The following is a 20,544-nucleotide window of genomic DNA, read 5'->3' as shown; positions in this document are numbered from 1 at the left end:
TGATTCTCTTGCCTAACAAGAATCTATCTCTGTCTTAAAAATATTCAATGACCCGCCTCTACCACCATCTGAGGCAGAGAGTTCCAAAATTGCCCAACCTTCTTAGAGAAAAAAATTCTCCTCATCTTTGTCCTAAAAAGGGCGACCCCTAATTTTAAAACAGTGCCCCGTAGTTCTGTTCTCACCCACGAGGGGAAACATCCTTTCGATGTCCACTTTGTCAAGGCCGTTCAAGATCTTGTATACATCAATCAAATCACCTCTCACTCTTCTAAACTCTAGTGGAAACAAGCTCAGTCTGTCCAACCTTTCCTCATTAGGCAACCCACTCATTCCAGGTATCAACTAGTAAACCTCCCTTGAACTGCCTCCAATGCACTTACATCCTTCCTTAAATAAGGAGACCAAATCTGCACACAATATTTGAGTTGTGGTCTCACCAATGCCCTGCATAACTGAAGCATAACATCCTTACCTTTATGTTCAATCCCGCTCATGATAAAGGATAGCATTCCATTATCCTTCTTAATTACTTGCTGTACCTGCATACTAACTTTTTGTGACTCATGTACTAGAACACCTAGTTCTCTCTGCACCTCAGATTTATGCAACCGTTCTCCATTTAAGTAATACCCTGCTTTTTTGTTCTTCCTTCCAAAGTGAAGAATTACATATTTTCCCACATTAAACTCGATTTGCCAGATCTTTGCCCACTCACTCTGCCTGTCTATATATATCTGCAACCTCCTCATGTCCTCTTCACAGCATACCTTCCTATTTATCTTTGTGTCATTTGCAAATTTAGCTATGATGTCTTCACTCCCCTTGTCTAAGTCATTGATGTAAATTGTAAAAAGTTGAGGCCCCAGTGCAGACCCCTGTGGGATGCCACTCGTCACGTCCGGCCAATCAGAAGAAGACCCATTTATGCATACCCTCTGCTTTTTGCCAGCTGGCCAGTCTAATATGTTACCCTCTACACCATGCGCTTTTATTTTCCATAATAATCTTTGATCTGGCACCTTATCAAATGCCTTCTGGAAGTCCAAGTACAGTATGTCTACAGGCTCTCCTTTATCCACTGCACATGTTACACCTTCAAAAAACTCCAATAAATTGGTTAAACATGCTTTTCCTTTCACAAAACCATGCTGACTCTTCCCGATTGCCTTGAGCTCTCCTAAGTGCCCAGCTATAATCTCCTTAATGATTGATTCTAACAATTTCCCCATGACAGATGTCAAGCTAACTGGCTTAAAGTTTCACTTTGCTAATGATTGAGGGTAGACTAGAGGAGATGGTGGTGTAGTGGTAATGTTGGCCTATAGTTTCCTGTTTTCTGCCTTCTTGAATAGAGGGGTTACATTTGCTACTTTCCAATCTGATGGAACCTTTTCAGAATCTAGCGAATTTTGGAAAATTAATACCAGCGCATCGACTACCTCATTAACCATCTCTTTTAAGACCCTAGGCTGTAGTCCATCGGGACCCAGAGACTTGCCAGCCTGCAGCTCCTTTAGTTTGCTCAGTACCATTTCCCTAGAGATTTTGATTTCACCAAATTCCTTTCTCGTGTTCACCTCCTGATTTGCAGCTATTACTGAAATGTTTTTTGTATCCTCGAGAGTGAATACAGAAGCAAAATATTTATTATTTTCTTCCGTCATTTCCATATTATCTACTATTAACTCTCCATTGTCACTCTCTAAAGGACCAACACTCACTATATTTACTCTTTTCCTTCTTAAGTTAGGTCAGGAGCTGAGTTTCCCTGGTGAAACTCAGACTGAGCATCAGCATACAGGTGCTTGCTGAGTAAGTTTGATAGCACTGTCAACAACACCTACCATCACTTTGCTGATGATTGAGAGTAGACTAGAGGAGACAGTGGTGTGGTGGTAATGCTGCTTAGTAATCCTAGGCTAATGGTCTGGAAATATGGGCCTGAATTTATTGTTGAAGGTCGGGTGTGTGCCCAACCTGAATGCAAGTAAAATTGCGGGAAATGACATTGGGAGTGTGTCCTGATGTCATTGCGCACATGAGCAATATTGAGGTCAGTAGGTGCACGCAAGAGTTGGAGCCATGCTCGCCAACAATGAAAGGCCAATTAAGGCCATTAAAAAAACCTGTTGTCCACTATTTTATGTTGCCCGTGTGATTTCTTGCTCGTCAGATGGGCAAAATGGGCAGGCAGGCAGCCCGTTTTTAACGAATTGGCATCTAAGGGTGAGATAAAAAGGGTCTGATGCATTGAGTAGTGAGGAGTTTAGGAGATTGTTTGCTGCTGGTTGCTTAGTGAAACTTGGCAGCTTTATCTCCGTTTTGAGCTTAGCCTTTGCATTGCTAGCCTTCATTTCATGACTCATTGGTGTCTCCAAGGCCCCTAGAGGATTTATACTATGTGGACCCTTCCAGTCACCAGACAGCCTTCTGTTTCTCTGGTAATGAGGATTGTGTACTTCACTGGTGGCAGCTCCTCTGAGGAGGAAGAGAGGGGCAGAAGGGAGAGGAGGCCAGGTGTCTGTTGGCGGCATCCAAAGGAGCGATCTGTGGGAGGAGAGGTGCAGGCACAACAAGGCCAGGAGGGAGTCCAAGGCAGAAGGGGCTGCAGAAGATGCCACCATCCAACTGCCAGAGTGTACAGGCAGCGGTGCAACAACCTCAAAATGTCAGAGGTACGGTGCGAAGGAGACTCCATCTCTCCAGAGAGACTGTGACCTCCATTTGTCAGATGATTGGGCCAGAGATCACCTCCAATTGTGTGGGTGGCCACCACAAGCCAGTGGCTCTGAAGGTCATGGTGGCCTTCAGCTTCTATACCTCTGGCTCTTTTCAGTGATCAGTGGGGGATCTGTGTGAAGTGTCCCTATCAGCTGTCCACAGTTGGGTGAAGCTGGTGACTGGCGCTCTGTTCAGGCAGGTCATGACTTTTGTGCACTTCTGAATGGATGAGGCCAGCCAGGCTGAGTGAACCAGAGGCTTCGTGGCCATTGCTGGCTTGCCCCGTGTCCGGGGTGCAATAGACTGCACAAACATGGCCATCAAGGTGCCAGTGGGTGAGCCCGGTGCCTTCGTCAACAGAAAGGGCTTCCACTCCATGAATGTATAGATAGTGTGTGATCACAGGATGCAGCTTCTGCAAGTCTGTGTAAGGTACCCTGGCAGTTCCCATGACAGATATATCCTCCGCCAATCAGATGCCAAGGCTGTTCATGGCCCCAGCTCGACTGGATGGATGGCCCCTGGGTGACAAGGACTATCCATTGAAAAAGTGGCTTATGACCGCTCTCCGGCACTCAAGGATAGAGGCAGAGCAGAGGTATAGGTCTAGAGGTCTTGCCTCCACAAGGGCAGTGATTGAGAGGACCATAGGCCTGCTGAAGGTGAGATTCAGATGACTGGACTGTTCAGGGAGCAGGTGGCATTGATAGTGGTTGCATGCTGCGCTCCCCACAATCTGGCTCTGGCAAGGGGGAACCCATTGGAGAAAGAGAATCTTGGGGCAGCTCCACAGGCCACAGATGATAACTCCAGTGGTCAATCGGAAGAGGAGCCCAGGGCAAAACACAGTGGGGATGTGGAGGCAGACCTCTAGAAACTTCATGGAGGCAGAGATGCCAGGGAGGCCTTGGTCCAACTCTCCTTCAGCTAGGCTGCCAACGTTGCTTCCACCTCATGTCAGGGGTGCTGCCTCCTGACCGAATGTTTGAAATGATCCATTCCATTGAACTCAAAGTCCATTCAGTACCTGTGAAATAAAGTTTAGAGCAACTCACATCCAGCATAAGATATTGGCGTGCCCCGTAACTATAAAACAAGTGAGGCATACTTAGACAATTAACACAAAAGCAAAAATTATATAATGTTGGCACTCCGAAAATGAACTTAACAATATAAGGTGTTAATGGTCACATCAGTAAACAAATTAACAAAACATGGCAGAACAGATGATCACCTGTGAACAGTCCCTCTTGTGCTCATGGTGCTTTAAACGACTTTTGCGAGTGCTGTATCTTTGTGACACCCCCCCCCCCCCCACCGCCGCCACCCCCCCCCCCCCCCCCCCCCCCCCCCCCACCCCCCCGCCACTGGCAGTGGCATTGGAGGCAGCCTGCTGACTCTGTTATCCTGTTGGCCTTGATGACCTTGGCAGTCATCCTCTGGCCAGTGGAGCCTGTACAGGCCTTGCCTTGGAGGGAGCAGCCAGTTGGACACCCCTCAGTCATTGCGGCCTCATCAGATGTCACTGTCATTGTCAGAGGGGAGGAGGAGCTGCTGCCATCATCCTGAACACTCTGAGAGGAGCCCCCAGAGATGACAAGCAGCTCATGCACCAACGTGAGGTCGGTCTGGACCTCCCTGCTTGCCATTGATGGATGGGCACCTAGCAGAGCTACTAGGTGCCTCATCCATCTCTCACCCTGGAAGTGACATCCTGAGGTCATTGCCCAAGTGAGTGCTTGCAGGTCCAAGTGCAACCCCAGGAACTCCTGCTTCTGTTCCTGGAGCTGCCGCTCCATGAAAGTGGCCACTCTCTCAATGGAGCAGGCAGTGTGCTTGGTGCTGATGGTTAACGTAGTACTCATGATCCACATGGACTTCTCCATGACAAAGACCATGGCACACAGACCCTCTGGAATCTCCACCAGATCCGCCTGGGCATCGTGCTGGACATCCAGCTTTTGCCACCTAGTGGATGACTCCAAAGTCTCATCAACTGCCTCAAACCCAGCATGGTCTTGGTCTCCAGCAGTCCTCTGACTGCCGGCGCCCTGGACACACTCTGCCTCCATCTTCTCCTCATGCGAGTGCGCCATGCCCTCACTGCTATGCACCAACATTATAGCTGAGGATCTAATGCCCACCAAGGTTCTGGTATCTGCGCTGGTGCCTGGTGCAGAGAGGGGGGGTGTGACACAGATGCATTTGATGGCTACTGGTTCTCCGTCGTTAAGGGTGGCTCATCGGGGCCCTGCAATCGTTTGCTGGATGGCGATTCTACTAGAGGAAAATAACATGTCATTAGTATTAGGCATCACACTGTCACTGTGCATGCTAGACAGGCTGGTGAGACAATGGTGATCTGCACCATGGGGCAATTGTCTTTTAATGAACAATGGGGACTCCAGGTTTGAGGTTCCCATTACAGATGAGACAACAATGTTTACACACTCTGGCATTCTCACATCTGTGCACAGCACTCTTACCTTCGCCAGAGACCCATGCCTCCCCACAACCAGTGGACTGAACCGGGCAATGGCACTCGATCTTCAGGGCATCCGTTTTGTTCCTCGTCAATATGAGCAGCTTTGGGGGCCTCTGCCTGTCCTTGACCTCTCGATGTTGTTATGGCTTCTCTTCTCCCAAAAGGACAGAGGAGCATTGATTCGTCCACTCTGTACCTGTGGCGCCAACCCCTTGCAAGGCACATCTGAGTCATGGCCCTCAATGCTCAAAACCATCAGGCCAAGCAGCCAAAGCTCACTGCCTTAGCTGGCACTGATGCCATTGACTGTTGGCACTCTGACTCTTACATCCCTGAGCACCATGGGGGGAACGGCCAGCCGTTAACACTTCCCCACACAGATCCATGCCAACTCAGTACTCACCTTTGCTGAGCGCAGCAGATCATTGAACCTTTTGCAGCACTGTACCCATGTGTGCTGCATAACATCATGGCCGCTGGGCTGCCAGTTCTGCTCATGCTTTCTTGGTCAGGTGCAATGTCCTCCTCTTGCCATCCCTGGGGATGAGGATGTCCTGCCTGGCACTGATCCCTTCCACAGGATTCCCAGGCACTCACCCAAGAACTGGGGGGCCAAGTGCCCACAGGACTTACCCTCCCGCCTGGCATGCCCAGCAGCTGCAGATGATGTTACTGCTTAAAAAAGTTTTGTCAAACAACTACAAAGCTACAAAGTGCCCACAGGCAGCCTTCAGGGAGCTGCCCCTGCTGCTTTTAAATCCCCCACCGGATTGCCATTGGGCCCGGCGCTGGACAGGCTCCCACCCCCACCTGACCCTTCCAAAGAGATTATGCGTTTCATGCTGGGCAGCCCTTAATTGACCCCCCAGTGTGAAATCGTGTTGGAAACGCAATCCTGCCCGGGAGCAGATTATATGTCCACTTCCAAGCCTGCCAAGTTGGCACGCATGCCAAGTGTGAAATTTAGGCCATGGGTTCAAATCACACCATGGCAGCTGATGGAATTTAATTTCAATTAATAAAATCTGGAATATTAAGCTAACCTCAGTAATGATGGCCATGAAACCACCATTAATTTCAGAAAAACCCATCTGGTTCACTAATGTCCTTCATGGAAGGAAATCTGCTGTCCTTACCTGGTTTTGCCTACTTAAGAAGGTAAGAACATAAGAGCTAGGAGCAGGAGTAGGCAATTCAGCCCCTCGAGCATGCCCAGCCATTCAATATGATCATGGCTGATCTCATTTCAGCCTCAATTCCAATTTCCCGCTCTCTCCCCATAACCTTCGACCTGTCACTAATTAAAAATCTGTCTATCACCTCCTTAAATTTATTCAATATCCCGGCATCCACTGCACTCTGAGGTAGTGAATTCCACAGATTCACGATCCTTTGAGAAAAGTAATTCCTCCTCATCTCTGATTTAAATCTATCACCCCTTAGCCTATAACTATAGCCTCTCATTCTAGAATACCCCACAAGGGGAAACATCCGCTCCACATCTACTTTGTCTATGCCCTTTAGCATCTTATATACCTCAAGTAGATCTCCCTTATTCTTCTAAACTCTAGCAAGCATAGGCCTAAACTGCTCAACCTCTCCTCAAGACAAGGCCCGCATCTCTGGAATCAATCTAGTGAACCTCCTCTGAACCGCCTCCAAAGCAACTACACCCTTCCTCAAGTAAGGGGATCAAAACAGTGCACAGTGCTCCAGGTGCGGTCTCACCAATGCCTTGTACAGTTACATGTGACAGTTATATGTGACTCCAGATCCACAGCAACCTGGTTAACTCTTAATTGCCCTCTGAAATGGCACAGCAAGTTATGCAATTCAAGGGCAATTAGGGATGGAACCAAATGCTGGCCTTGCCAGTGATACCCACATTCGATTAAAGAACAAAGGGAAAAAAATAAACTGATGGGGCAGTAATTAACCGGGTTGGATTTGTCCTGCTTTTTGTGAATAAGACATACCTGGGCAATTTTCCACATTGCCGGGTAGATGCCAATGTTGTATTGGGACAGCTTGGTTAGGGGTGCAGCTAGTTCTGGAGCATAAGTCTTCTCTACTATTGCCAGATTGTTGTCAGGTTCCATAGTTTTTGCGGCATCCAATGCCCTTAGCTGTACCTTGATACCACGTGGAATGAATTACATTGGCTGAAGACTGGCATCTGTGATGCTGGGGACCTCAGTAGTCCTGTGTTGTAGTTTCACCAGGTTGACACCTCATTTTCAGGTATGCCTGGTGCTGCTCCTAGAGTGTCCTCCTGCATTCTTCATTGAGCCAGGATTGATTCGCCCAGCTTGATGGCAATGGTAGAATGGGGAATATGCCAGATGGTGGTTGTATACAATTCTGCTGCTGCTGATGGCTCGCAGCGCCTCATGGGTGCCAATTTTGAGTTGCTAGATCTGTTTTGAGTCTATCTGATTTAGCACGGTGGGCATGCCACAAAACACAATGGAGGTTATCCTCAATGTGAAGGTGAGACTTTGTCTCCAGAACAACTCTGCGATGGTCACTCCTACCAATACTGTCATGGACAGCTGCATCTGCGACAGGTAGATTGGTGAGGATGAGATTTTCCCCGCCCTGTTGGTTCACCTGCTGCTGACCCAATCTAGCAAATAGTCATTAGGGGCTCAGCCAACTCAGTCAGTAGTGGTGCTTCTGAGCTACCCTTGGTGAGGACATTGAAACTTCCCATCCAGGGTACATTCTGCACCCTGCACATTCACTCATGCACGATCCCTGCAGCCAAACATTGATTTTCCTATCTTTTTTTCTGTAACTTGCACAGCACATGTCTGAGGAAGCTTTCCAGAGGTTATCACTTATGAGGTTTTGTTATTTATTTGTGTCTAACTAAATTTCAAATAGATTTCGGACAGATCTAGCAGCTCAAAATGGGGCAACCGTGACACCCTATGGGACATCAGCAGCAGCAGAATTGTACCCAACCACAATCTGTAACCTCATGGCCTGGCATATCCCCCACTCTACCATAACCATCAAGCCAGGGGATCAACACTGGTTCAATGAAGAGTGCAGGGGGGCATGTCAGGAGCAGCACCAGGCATACCTAAAAATGAGGTGTCAACCTGGTGAAGCTACAGCACAGGGCTTCTTGCATGCCAAACAGCAGAAGCAGCAAGTGATAGACAGAGCTAAGTGATCAGATCTATTATTTGCAGACCTGCCATATCCAGTTATGAATGGTGGTGAACAACTAAACAACTAACAGGAGGAGGAGGATCTGCAAATATCCTTATCCTCCTTGATGGTGGATCCCAGCACATCAGTGCAAAAGATAAGCCTGAAGCATTTGCAACTGTCCTCAGCCAGAAGTGCCGAGTGGATGATTGTATTTCGGACCCCTCCGGAAGTCCCCAGCATCACAGATGCCAGTCTTCAACCAATCCAATTCACTCCCTGTGATATCAAGAAACACTTGAAGGCACTGGATACTGCAAAGTCTATGGGCTGTGAAAACATTCCAGCAATAGTACTGAAGACTAGTGCCCCAGAACCTGCCACGACCCTAGCCAAGCTTTCTCAATACAGCTACACACTGGCATCTACTCAGCCTGGAAAATTGCCCAGGTATGTCCTGTCCACAAAAAGCAGGATGAATCCAGCCCGGCCAATTACCACCCCATCTGTCAACAAAGTGATGGAAAGTGCTGTCAAATGGCACTTACACAGCAATAACCTGCTCACTGGTGCTCAGTTTGGGTTCCACCAGGGTCACTCAGCTCCTGACCTCATTACAGCCCTGGTCCAAATATGGACAAAAGAGCTGAATTAAAGAGGTGATGTGAGAGTGACTGTCCTTGACATCAACGCCGCATTTGACCAAGTGTGGCATCAAAGAGCCCTAGCAAAACTGAAGTGAATGGGAATCAGGGGGAAACCTCTCCACTGGTTGGAGTCATGTCTAGTGCAAAGGAAGATGGGTTGTAGTTGTTCGAGGTTAATTATTTCAGCCCCGGGACATCATTGCAGAAGTTCCGAAGGTTAGTGAACTAAGCCCAAATAATGTAAGCTGCTTCTTCAATTACCTTCCCTCCCTAATAAAGTTAGAAGTGCAGATGTTCGCACACCATTCAGCACCATCAGATATTGAAGAAGTCTGTGTCCATATGCAGCAAGACCTGGGCAATATTCAGGCTTTGGCTGACAAGTGGCAAGCAACATTCATGCCACACAAGTGCCAGGCAATGACCATCGCCAACAAGCGAGAATCTAACCATCTCCATTTGACATTCAATTGCATTACTATCGCTGAATCACCCATTTTCAACATCGTGGAATGTCACCATTGACCAGAAACTGAACTGGACTAGCCATGTAAATACTGTGACTACATGAGCAGGTCGGAGGCTGGGCATTCTGCAGTGAGTAACTCAACTCCTGAGTCCCCAAAGCCTGTCCATCATCTACAAGGCACAAAAAGGAGTGTGATGGCATACTCTTCACTTGCCTGCATGATTGGAACTCTAACAACACTCAAGAAGTGTGACACCATCCAGGTTAAAGTAGCCCACTTGATTGGCAGCCCATCCATTACCTTTAACATTCACTGCCCCCACCACCGATGCATAGTGCAGCAGTGTGTACTATCTACAAGGTGCACTACAGCAATTCACCAAGGAATCTTCAATAGCACCTTTCAAACCCGCGACCTTCACCACTTAGAAGTAAAAGGGCAGCAGATGCATCGGGACACTACCACCTGCAAGTTCCCCCTCCAAGTCACATATGATCCTGACTTGGAAATATATCAATGTTCCTTCGCTGTCGCTGGGTCAAAATCCTGGACCTCCCCCTCTAACAGCACTGTGGATGTTCCTACATCACATGGATTGCAGCAGTTCAAGAAGGCAGCTCACCACCACCTTCTCAAGGGGAATTACGGATGGGCAATAAATGTTGGCCTAGACAGCAATGCACACATCGTGTGAAAGAATAAAAAAAAAATCTCAGCTTTGGTTTTGCAATGGCAATAATTATAATATATTCACTAGTCAAGTCACTTTTTATAATTCCAAAACTTTATTCCTATTATTCGAAGCATTAACATAAAAAAAATCACCATATTCTTCAATATTTTATTCTTATTCAACATATTTGTTACTCATGTCTTGCTTTTGTTATTTGGAACTACATTTGTTATTTGGAACTACATTAGAGTACATTTTTCTCTGTACATGAAATATAAAGTGGAGACATTTCTGACCTTTCACTAACACTAGCAAGTGGAAGTGAATATATTCCATAATCTCCCAACCCTTAGTCACCCAAGTCACTTGCTCATTTTTACCAAACTATATGCTTTTGTATTGATTTAGTTTAAATTAAAAATACAAACAAAAAATAATAATGGAAAAACACAGTAAGACCATGAGCATCTACAAAAAGACAAGAGAGGTTAACATTTCAGACAGGATTTGCTCATCAGAACTAGGAATATTGAAACAAATGGGGCAATAACAAAAGTAGGCAAAGGCTTTAACTGCAGAAAAGCTAAGCACTATCGGTTTAGTTTTTCCCATTCTCATTCCTGCTTGTTGTCTTTGATTTCTGAGCTATTTTACTCAACTTTTAGCTCCCTAATATCTTTTCAAAGCTAGTCTAATTTGATAATACCTGCAGTCTCTTGTTACTCTCTGCAGCATTAGCTTTAGCTGCCTTTTGTTGGAGATGGTTATTTGCTGCTCTAGTGGGACACAGATGTTACCTGCTATTTATCAGTTCAAGCCTGAATGTTATCCAGGTCTTGCTACATACAGGTATGGACTGTTATATGCAGTTAGCCAGGCGTTGAAGGATAGAACTTGAACCAAATTTTACACACTTATAAGCATTTATTTACAGAGTTATGTTGCAATAGGCCTTTAAGGGATTGCAGCATGGCATCAATGGAAAGGAAGTGTGTCGTGCAATCTAGTTTTAGTTTCACTTTTGCTTTTTCAGCAGAGCACACACACATAGCTCTGCAGCTCTGATGTGTCCTCTGGCTGTTTGTTTCTGTAAATGTTCTCATGTGCCTAATCTCAATAAATGAACCCACAACATGTTTACCAAATCCCTTATCAGTGATTGGTGACTTTATATCATAATAAAAACATGACATGGTGTGCAGCAGTAGTTCCTTCTAAATGAATGGTGCTCAGCCTGGCAGCAAGATTCAGTACAGGTATGACATGGTGAGCAGTTTTCGATCATGCCAATTGGCATTTGATGACCCTTGACATTTTGATCAGATCGCAACAGAGTTGTAGCATTGGTGTGTTGAAATTGCAGTGTGGTGACTACATAGTTAAACTTTGAAGACACAGTGCTCCAATGAAGAGCAGGTAAGCAGATGGATCCCTCATGACGAGATTGCAGCACATAGCCTGTCAGTTCAGTGAGTTGGTGTTGGGAGGACCAGCATCAGGTTAGCTCAGTTGGGAAATGTGGGTGGCCGAGGTGTGGGCTGGATCAATAGCGACCAAGGGAGCAAGGAAGAGTCAAAGAGGAAAAAACAAAAAAAAAAATTGTCATAAAAATAGGGCCAGAGAAGGCCGGGATTATAATGGGTGGAGTTTCAAAAAAGCACGCAAAAGCGGCTACAGTGACACTCCCCCAGGTACTGTAGGAGAAGGAAGGTCAAAGGGATATTGTCAAAATGTCCACTAAACACCTCAGTTTGAATTGAGATGCAGTTGACTTACTATCCAAATTCAAAATGTTTAAACAGCATACAGAGCTATGGTTTCTTGATTCAGACGTGTCTAAAGCAGAAAAGCAAACCATAAAAATTTACCTTGCAATTGGGATGATGGTCTACATAGGCTGAACATGTCAGGATTGACAACAGAAGAGCTAAAGGAACCCCAAATGATATGGACAACATTGGAAGACCGGTTCAGAATCAGGTTAAACTTTCATTTTCATCGACTAGCGTTCATGTCATTTAGATAACAGCCTACAGAATCCATAGATAACTTCGTCAGCAGATGCAGAGAAAAGGGTACATGCTGTGCTGTGATACAGCAAAATGTTCCACACTGAACCTGTGGGAAAATATCATGGAAGGATGGCCTGATTCAATTCAGCATGTCCACGAATATGTGTGACCATTTTGGCCTTATCGCGAGGAGCTAGGCATCTCCCGGGGAGTCATTTTTAAAGGAAGGCAGGTCATCATACCAGAATCTTTGCAACTTGATATTCTTCAACAACTGTCAGAAACGCATACGTGAGGTGATTGACAAACCGGAAAATGACAATAATGTACATGCCGAGGCAATGAGCGGTGAACACAGGTTTCACACCATCAATCTTGTGGAAAACATAGATACCATCTCACCATCTGAAGCGTTTGCCAAGATTAAAATTATCTGCACTAAGAAAGTTGGTTATTGGTCAAGATTGACATAGGGGGCAAGTGTGAACATACTATCTCTACAAATTCTAAAAGACATGTATCCACAGACATGGAAGGCTGTGATGAAACCTACTACTGTAAAATATTCAGTGTACAATGGTTCACTAATTCCATGTGCAGACTCCAGAGTCCTGGGGATCAAGTACAATCAGTCCTTCTGGGTGTGACAGATGTTCTACATTGTGGAGACTAAAGGCCCAGTGTTTTCAGGTCTATCGGCATGCCATCCATGTAGTAACAATCCATAGAATCAGTCAAACATCACCAACCTCAGAAACTACTCCTATCACCTCAGTTTATGACCTAACATTGAAATATCCAGAATGTTTTGACAAGATTGGCAGTATCGAGGAAGCTGTAATGTTACACTTGCAGGAGATGCAATTCTACCAACTGATCTGGTAGATTTTGTGCAATGCAAATGCCAGCAGCTACATGAAGAAACAGCGAAAGATTCTACACACAAACTGTGGAAAACCATCATGGAACAACGACCTGATTCAATTCAGCGAAATATGTGAGACCATTTTGGCCTTATCAGGATGAGCTAGGCATCCCCCCGGAGAGCCATTTTTAAAGGCAGGCAGGAACCTTTACAACTTGATTTTCTTCAACAACTTCATCACTCATATTTGGGCATAGATCAGATGAGAAGAATCGTAAGAGAGACAGTCTATTGGCCGGGTATGAACAATGATGTTGAACTCGTCATCAAGAAGTGTGAGGTATGTTTTGAAGTCAACACAAAGAACCATTGATTCCACATGAAGTTCCTACCCATTCTTGGCCCAAAATCACATCCGGCCTCTTTCATATCCATGGCAATGACTTCATCATCATCATTGACTACTTTACCAAGTACTCCATTATTCGACAATTGCACAATATGTCAATCACAATTGTCATGCATACTAAGTGCTATTTTTAGTTTATTTGGTGTACCTAGAGAGATCATTACGGATAACAGTCCGCTTTTTATGGGGAAGCCATTCAGGATATGTGTGAGAAATGGACCTGAATCTTGCGTTCATTGGGCAGGTGATTAGTGGGCTCGGAAGCGAATGTGAAATGCACTTCCGACTATGATCAGTCCCTGAACACGATTTCACACTAGCTGGCCAGTTAATGGGCAGCCAGCGTGAAACGCATGCTGAGAAAGGCTCAGTGGTGTTGGGGCGGGTCAGGGAGCTGCAGACCTGTACAAATTAAATGAGAAGGCAAAAATGCGTCAAATTGAGTCAAAGCACCTGACAGCAGAACTCAAACAACCTTTGTCCCCATGCACCCTTTTTAAATTATATTATCCCGCCCTGGATCGAGGTTGTAGCAAAACGCTTTGCGATTGGCCCATCCGCCAACCGTAAAAGTAGACAGGTCACGTAAAATCACTTTTTCGATTGACTCCTTAATGGGCTTAATTGCTGGCTTAATTGTCGGCGGGTGCACTTCTAACTGCCGTGCATGACCACCGAGTGAAATATTGTGCAAGAGCGCGATGACATCAGGACACGGGCATGGCATCTTCTCGTGCGATTTCATGTGCTATTGGGTTGGGCATATGCCCACTCAACTGACGTAAAATTCTGGCCATGGAATATCAATCACACTACTACTTCTCCCCGCTACCTTAGACCTAACGGCCTAGCTGGACAAATGATTCACATCGTGAAATCCCTAATTCTCAAATGTAGACAGACCATGCAAGATCTACATGTCGCATGTTATGTCTGAGACTGATACCTTTGAGTGCAACTATTCCATCATAAGCAGAGCTCATGTTCCGCAAACCAATGCGTACCAATCTACCTACTCTTACCCATTTACTCTCTCAGAAACTAGAGAGCAACTTGTAAAACTACAATAGCTGATGACCAATGTGCATGATAAAAATGTACAGAATTACCAAGTTTAGAGTTGGGACAACAAGTTCACATCCAGGATCCCACAGAAGGTATGTGGCAAGCAGCCAAGATGACAAGGATTTGTTCAGAACTTACAAAGTCATTGCACATGAACGTGCAACAATGAAGTACAACTGAGGACAAATCAGATCCATTTCAGCTCCTCAACCACTGTGTAGTCCTATTGCATCTAGGACAAGATCCAAATGCAATCAGGGTCAATTTACAAGAATGATAATCCCACAGATCACTGTAAGCAATTGAAAAAATCTCCTGACAAGGTTCCCATTACAAGATCCGGGCATACCAGCGGATTACCTCTATGCTTTAGAGACTCATAGATTCATGAGTTTTGTGCATTTATTCGCATGAAGCTATTAATGTATATAACATTTTGGAATTTTTTTTCTTTTAAAATAGAGATTTAGCTTGTGGGTGTGTCTTAATTGGATTAATGCCAGCTAGTCTGGGTGCTTTGATGTGTACCAATTTTGATATGTAAAAGGGATAGCCTGTATTTGCATTTTTTGAATTGAGCATTCAAGAAGTGGGGTGAAAACTAACACCTTTCTAACAGCTACCAAGCAATATATTTATATTACTAACAAAATTGGTACTATGAAAGGGGTTTTATTGTTAGAGAGGTTTAGTTCAGAGGTTGTTGATACAATGAGAATTAACATTCAATGGGAATGTTAGGTATAACAAGACAACCATTTTAGGTGTACAGAGCAGAGATAATGTGAGATCAAAAGGCAGCTGCAACCTTCTAACTGGCTCCGCAGGAACCAAAGTGAAAAGAACCTCATTTTGAATTCGTACGGTGAAAATGCTTTGCCTGGTGTTTGGTTAAGTCCATGGATTGCTGTTGCCTTAATGGAGATTAGTTTGAGAATTTGTTAAAAGTTATGATAGCAGTAATTTGTAGCCATGTGTATATATATTTTAACTTGTATAAATTAATAAAATGTTTCATTTAGTTTAATGTAAAACCTTGAGAACTGGTGGTCTGATTCCTGAATTTGGAGTTGCATCTCAAAGATAACACTTAAAATGATAGGTTATGACAATTGTTTAAAGTTTCCCTCTGGGATTTTTAAATAACTCCGCTTTACCAACTGCATCGGTCATAACACTTATGCAATTGTAACTAAGCATGAACATGTATTGTAAGTAGGTATACTTCTTTGTTAGAGGGAAAATACCTTTAAAAATAATGAGTAATGATGTATTATGCCTTTAAGGGATTGCAGCATGACATCACTAGAAAGAAAGTGTCATGCAATCCAGTCTTAGTTTCACTTTTGCCTTTTTAGCAGAGCACACACACATAGCTCTGCAGCTCTGATGTGTCTTCAGGCTTTATGTTCCCATGTGCCTGTGAGTGATTGGTTACTTTATATTATTATAAGAACAAGACAAGATACAGATTAAAAACATACACCTCCTCACCCAACAACCACAGTTTAGTCTGTTACTATTTGTAAGAGCATCAGCGAATCCCCAGTTAATGCTCACCACCTGCATACAATTAAGTACAATTAACATATGATGAAAATTATTTTCTTTGAAAACAAAACTTTTAGTTTATATGTACAACAGAAATTTCAAACAAATTAAATCAAATATTTTCATATTCTGTACACAGCATAACATTGTAAGGAACTCCTCTGCTAAGACCCCTGACAGTTTATTTGTTCATGTATTTCTTTCGGTCAAACAATCTGACAGCTGATGACTTGCATCCACCCTTTTGAGATAGATTTCCTTTTTCTTCTGCGTTTGTTTCAAGCCAGCAAAGTCAATGTGTAACCTTTTCTTAGTGAAACTTTTCATAGTGTCTATATTAGCACACAAGGAACAGTTATCTACATAACGTTCAATGATATTCTATCTTCAGTACACTCTTTGTACAGAATCTCACTTAAAATATTTGACAAGTGGAATCCCATATCCATCCCTCCACCAGAACCTTTGTTTCAGCAGCAAGAGTACTTTTAACAACCCTTTTTGTTTTTAGCTTCCCAAGCTAAAAGACAGCATTTCCCATTTTCACCCATCAGAAATATTGTGAAACCAGCTGCACTAGAACACTCATCTCCTTGAGATGCTGCAGTGAGATACCTCCCTTTGTATGACACCGATCTTGTCAACAGCTCACCGAACATAATCAACGAACCTTAGCACAGGAAAATAGGTCACAGTGCAGGTGGTGGGGTCAGAGGGGAGAGGTGGGGGTTTAATGTAGTGGGTGAAAGTGCCAAACAGACCGTCCTCAAGCAGCAAATGCACATTGGAGGAAATCACCCCTCTTTGTATTTGAAGTACATTTTGTAACTACTATTTAGTGTTTAAAAGCCATAGTTACTTCTAAAGATCAGATTAGCATATTAATTTGTTCTTAAAATTCATTTTATTTTAAAGAATTTATTTTCCTCTGTTAAATTAGAATTTATTTTAAGTATAATATGCTTAAGTAACAACAAAAGCATTTGATTCCTTCTCTAACACTTACTGTTAGCTAACATATAGTAACCCTCACTATCTCCAATGCAAAGTATTGAATGTGAATAATCTTTAACTAATGTTGTGCATAAAATAAACAGGTTAATCTGTCTGTACAGGTGTATTGCTCAGTTCTCAATGTACCATCATCAGTAGCTGCTGTATATCTCTATTTTCTCCAGTGGCGGGATGCAAGTTACTTATAGTGATGTTATTCCACTGGCAAGGGTTTAGCCCATTACCTACATGAATTAATTATTCAAGCATAAATGATCCTGCTCAAATATTAGCAAATTTGCGCTTTACTTGTTTGAATGAATTCCTTTGTCTATTATTTTAATGAAGTTGTTAACCTGTTTATTTTATGCCTAGCATAATGTCACCATTTACAGAACATTAGGCAGAGTTGATCTAAAAGTTGATTATGAATATTAACCAGCGAAACATTAAATTATAATTTGTAGTTGTATGAAGACTTGACTTACCCAGCATTACATATTTTGGAGAATTATATACATTGTATACAGTAACCAATGAAACCTATATTTTTTTTCTTTCCCTTTTCATTTAGCTCAAAGTTGCCAATCAAGCGGTAAGTCTTTTATCAGTTTTACCATTATCCTATCTATAGACTTGTGCTCATATGATGTTACCTTGAGTAATAATTAATTCCTCAAATTGGAACTTTGAAACTTTAAGACACTAAGTTACTATGGACACATGTATTGTTTTTACTTCTACACAGTGCCCTAAACCCAAGCCATGTACCTGTGAAAAGGGGGAAAGAGGGCAGACTGGAGCTTCCGTAAGTATAGTTAAAATCTTTGCTGCTGAATTTATTATCTTCTGAAGCATGATGCCAGATTACACTTAAATCAACTGTTGTTGATTACTGTTGAATTGCTGCTGATCAATTCTCCCTTCTGACCAACGCCTAAGGGAGGTGCAAGGAGCCAACGGATACTCCAGTTTCATACTTCATGAAATGAAAATTCAGCTGTTCTTCAACATGTGGAATTACATCAAAAAAAAGTTCCCAAAATGTTGGTGTCAGGACAATTTAGCCGTAGCACCAATCAATAGCTAAACCTTATGTCTAAGTACAGAAAACCAGGGGAATTGCACACTGAGGAGAGAGGGGTTTTCAAAAACGAATAGAGGAACTTGGATAAAATAAAAATGCAGCTACCCTACCATTCTTACATTGAAACAAAGCAGTTATGGCTGGATACCAATGCAGGATAGCCCAACAGTGACATCTCTATCTGATTTTGAAATGCAACAAAACATTTTGGGGAGGTTGTCTCATGGCAACTTGGTTTCGATTCAGCTAAGTCCAGAGGAATATGAGATTAGGGTGAAAAGAATCAGGCCTTCTGAAGACTCCACTGCTGTCTGCATCAATATCTTCCGTTATGGGAGAGGAATGTTTGTGAGCATTAACCTAATGTTTTTAGATTTGCATGGGTCTGCTTTACAAATCACTGGGATTGCGGTGATTTAAGGAGAAAACCCACTATGACCTTTTCAGGGGAAACTAGGGGTAAGCAATAAACACGGTCTTTCCCACACCCTAGAACAAATAACAAAAGAATGGTATAGGCCATGTTGAGAATAAAGTTCCTTATACTCTGGTCCAACAATATGTTTCAATTCAACCCCAGTGCTGATGTTAACCCCTTTTAGTACAAAATTCAACCAAAAAATATAAACTAAAGGAAAAGAATGAAAAGAAATCTGCTTGTTTGATCACTGGTTACATCTCCAGGGAGGATGTATGTGACCTGTTTTGTACATCCGCTAATGCGAATTAAGTTCAATGTTAAACAGACATGTACAAAAGAAAGGCAGGATCACTTAAAGATGTTTTATATTCACTTTAAAGGGACTGCTGAGTTTGGTACAACCTGTTAATTAAAAGGGTGGGGGTGGGGGTGTGGCATCTCCCCACAGAACAGACTTCAGGCTAACAGAATGCACTGGCCAGACAAATAATTGTCCCTACCTAAGATCAGTTCAGTTTGAGGTCTGGCCCAAATTAGCTTTGGGGTCCCATTAGAAATCGAGCACCCAGCTGCCTGCTGACTCTGGCCCACCCAAAATATCAGGTGTTGGAGTGGCAGTGTCCACATCTGGTTTTATAGAGCGTGGAGGAACAAACTTGTGCCTCCTGACTCTTCAGAAATAAAGCCTAACTTAACTTTTGAGTCGTCTTCAGCCTGCCCGCCAACAGGCATCAGGGCTCTGTTGACTCTTGGGGTCTCAACTCAGAGGGAGTCAACAAAATGGCAATGACCACCACCACAACAGCAATGGGGTGGTAAGTTCCTGCACTCTATCATCAGGTCACTTTGTCCCCATTCTGCAGGGTGGAAAGATTCAGCCCAAAGATTTAATTACAGAAGCTACAATTTGGGTGGCATTTTATGCTCTCCCTTTGGCAAATTTGGAGATGGGGAGGACAATTAATCAGGTAGAATAGTGGCGGGTAGGGACCCTGTCACCTTCCAAACTACACCTTGATTAAGCCCATGGTGGGGAGCTGCTCAAGGGCCTTCCCATCCGCCACACATTGAGGCCCATAAGTGGGCAATTATTGCCTAATTAAGAGCTTCTTGCTGCTGGTATTAACCACATAGTGGTCGGGCCTTCGCCACGCAGGGAGAATGACATGCAGATCTGCTTGTGGTGCTTGTGGTTTCTGGGTTGGTGGGGGAGTAGGGTTCTGTGGTAATCTGAGGTGCAATACACCTTTAAGAAAATGAGAGCAGATTTACCATATGATTGCATTACCCAATTGCTGTGTAGCGTGGGCTACAATGTTAATCAATAGTTTAGAATAGGGTCTGGTTTGAGAAGCACGCATGTGTTGGTGCTCTGTAACTTGGGTTAATAAACAGCATGTGCTTCATCTTACATTGGTCTCTGCATCTGCAGTATTTTGTTTACCAACTCACTCACCAGTAGATTGGAGTGCAACTGGTTCGCTGAGCAAAACAACCCAACAGAAGGAACATAACAACTGGTGACAAGACAAAACACGACCAGTTGACGACACCAAAGGAAGCTGCAGAAATTCAGCAGAAGTAAATCAGCCGTACCTTACAAGGCAATTGTAAGTACAGCCTTCATCATAGTGATCGAAGTTATCTCGCTCCAGTATGCCACAGTTTGGCCATAACGCACCATTTGATCAGACCACCGATGACTAGTCACATTATATTGAACGCCTCACGTTCTTCTTTTTGGCCAACAACATATCAGGGGAGGTGAAGAAATGAGCGATCCTCCTATCGGCATGTGGCAGTAAAACATACGGCCTAATTCATAGTCTAACGGCACCCAACACCCCAGATTCCAAGAGATTTGATGAATTGATAAGTCTTGTGAAAAGCCACTTTCAGCTGAAACCCTCAGTAACAATGCAATGTTTTAAATTTAATTTGAAGTGTCGCACCTCTGGAGTGACAGTCGCTTGCTATGTAGCA

General features: G+C 43.8%; 1 protein-coding gene across 1 annotated transcript in view; it reads left to right on the top strand.

Annotated features, from left to right (window-relative positions):
* The window catches only part of LOC121276210 (collagen alpha-1(XXVIII) chain-like), a 328,458-nt gene that overhangs the window by 7,245 nt on the left and 300,669 nt on the right, over positions 1–20,544 (top strand). The window contains exons 4-5 of the mRNA XM_041184378.1: positions 17,628–17,648; positions 17,802–17,861. Coding sequence (XP_041040312.1) covers positions 17,628–17,648; positions 17,802–17,861 — 81 coding nt within the window. The remainder of the gene's footprint in view (positions 1–17,627; positions 17,649–17,801; positions 17,862–20,544) is intronic.

The sequence above is a fragment of the Carcharodon carcharias genome, chromosome 3 (assembly GCF_017639515.1).
Source record: "Carcharodon carcharias isolate sCarCar2 chromosome 3, sCarCar2.pri, whole genome shotgun sequence".
Lineage (NCBI taxonomy): Eukaryota > Metazoa > Chordata > Chondrichthyes > Lamniformes > Lamnidae > Carcharodon > Carcharodon carcharias.
The sequence above is the reverse complement of the archived record's forward strand: the minus strand, read 5'-3'. Positions and strand labels throughout refer to the sequence as shown.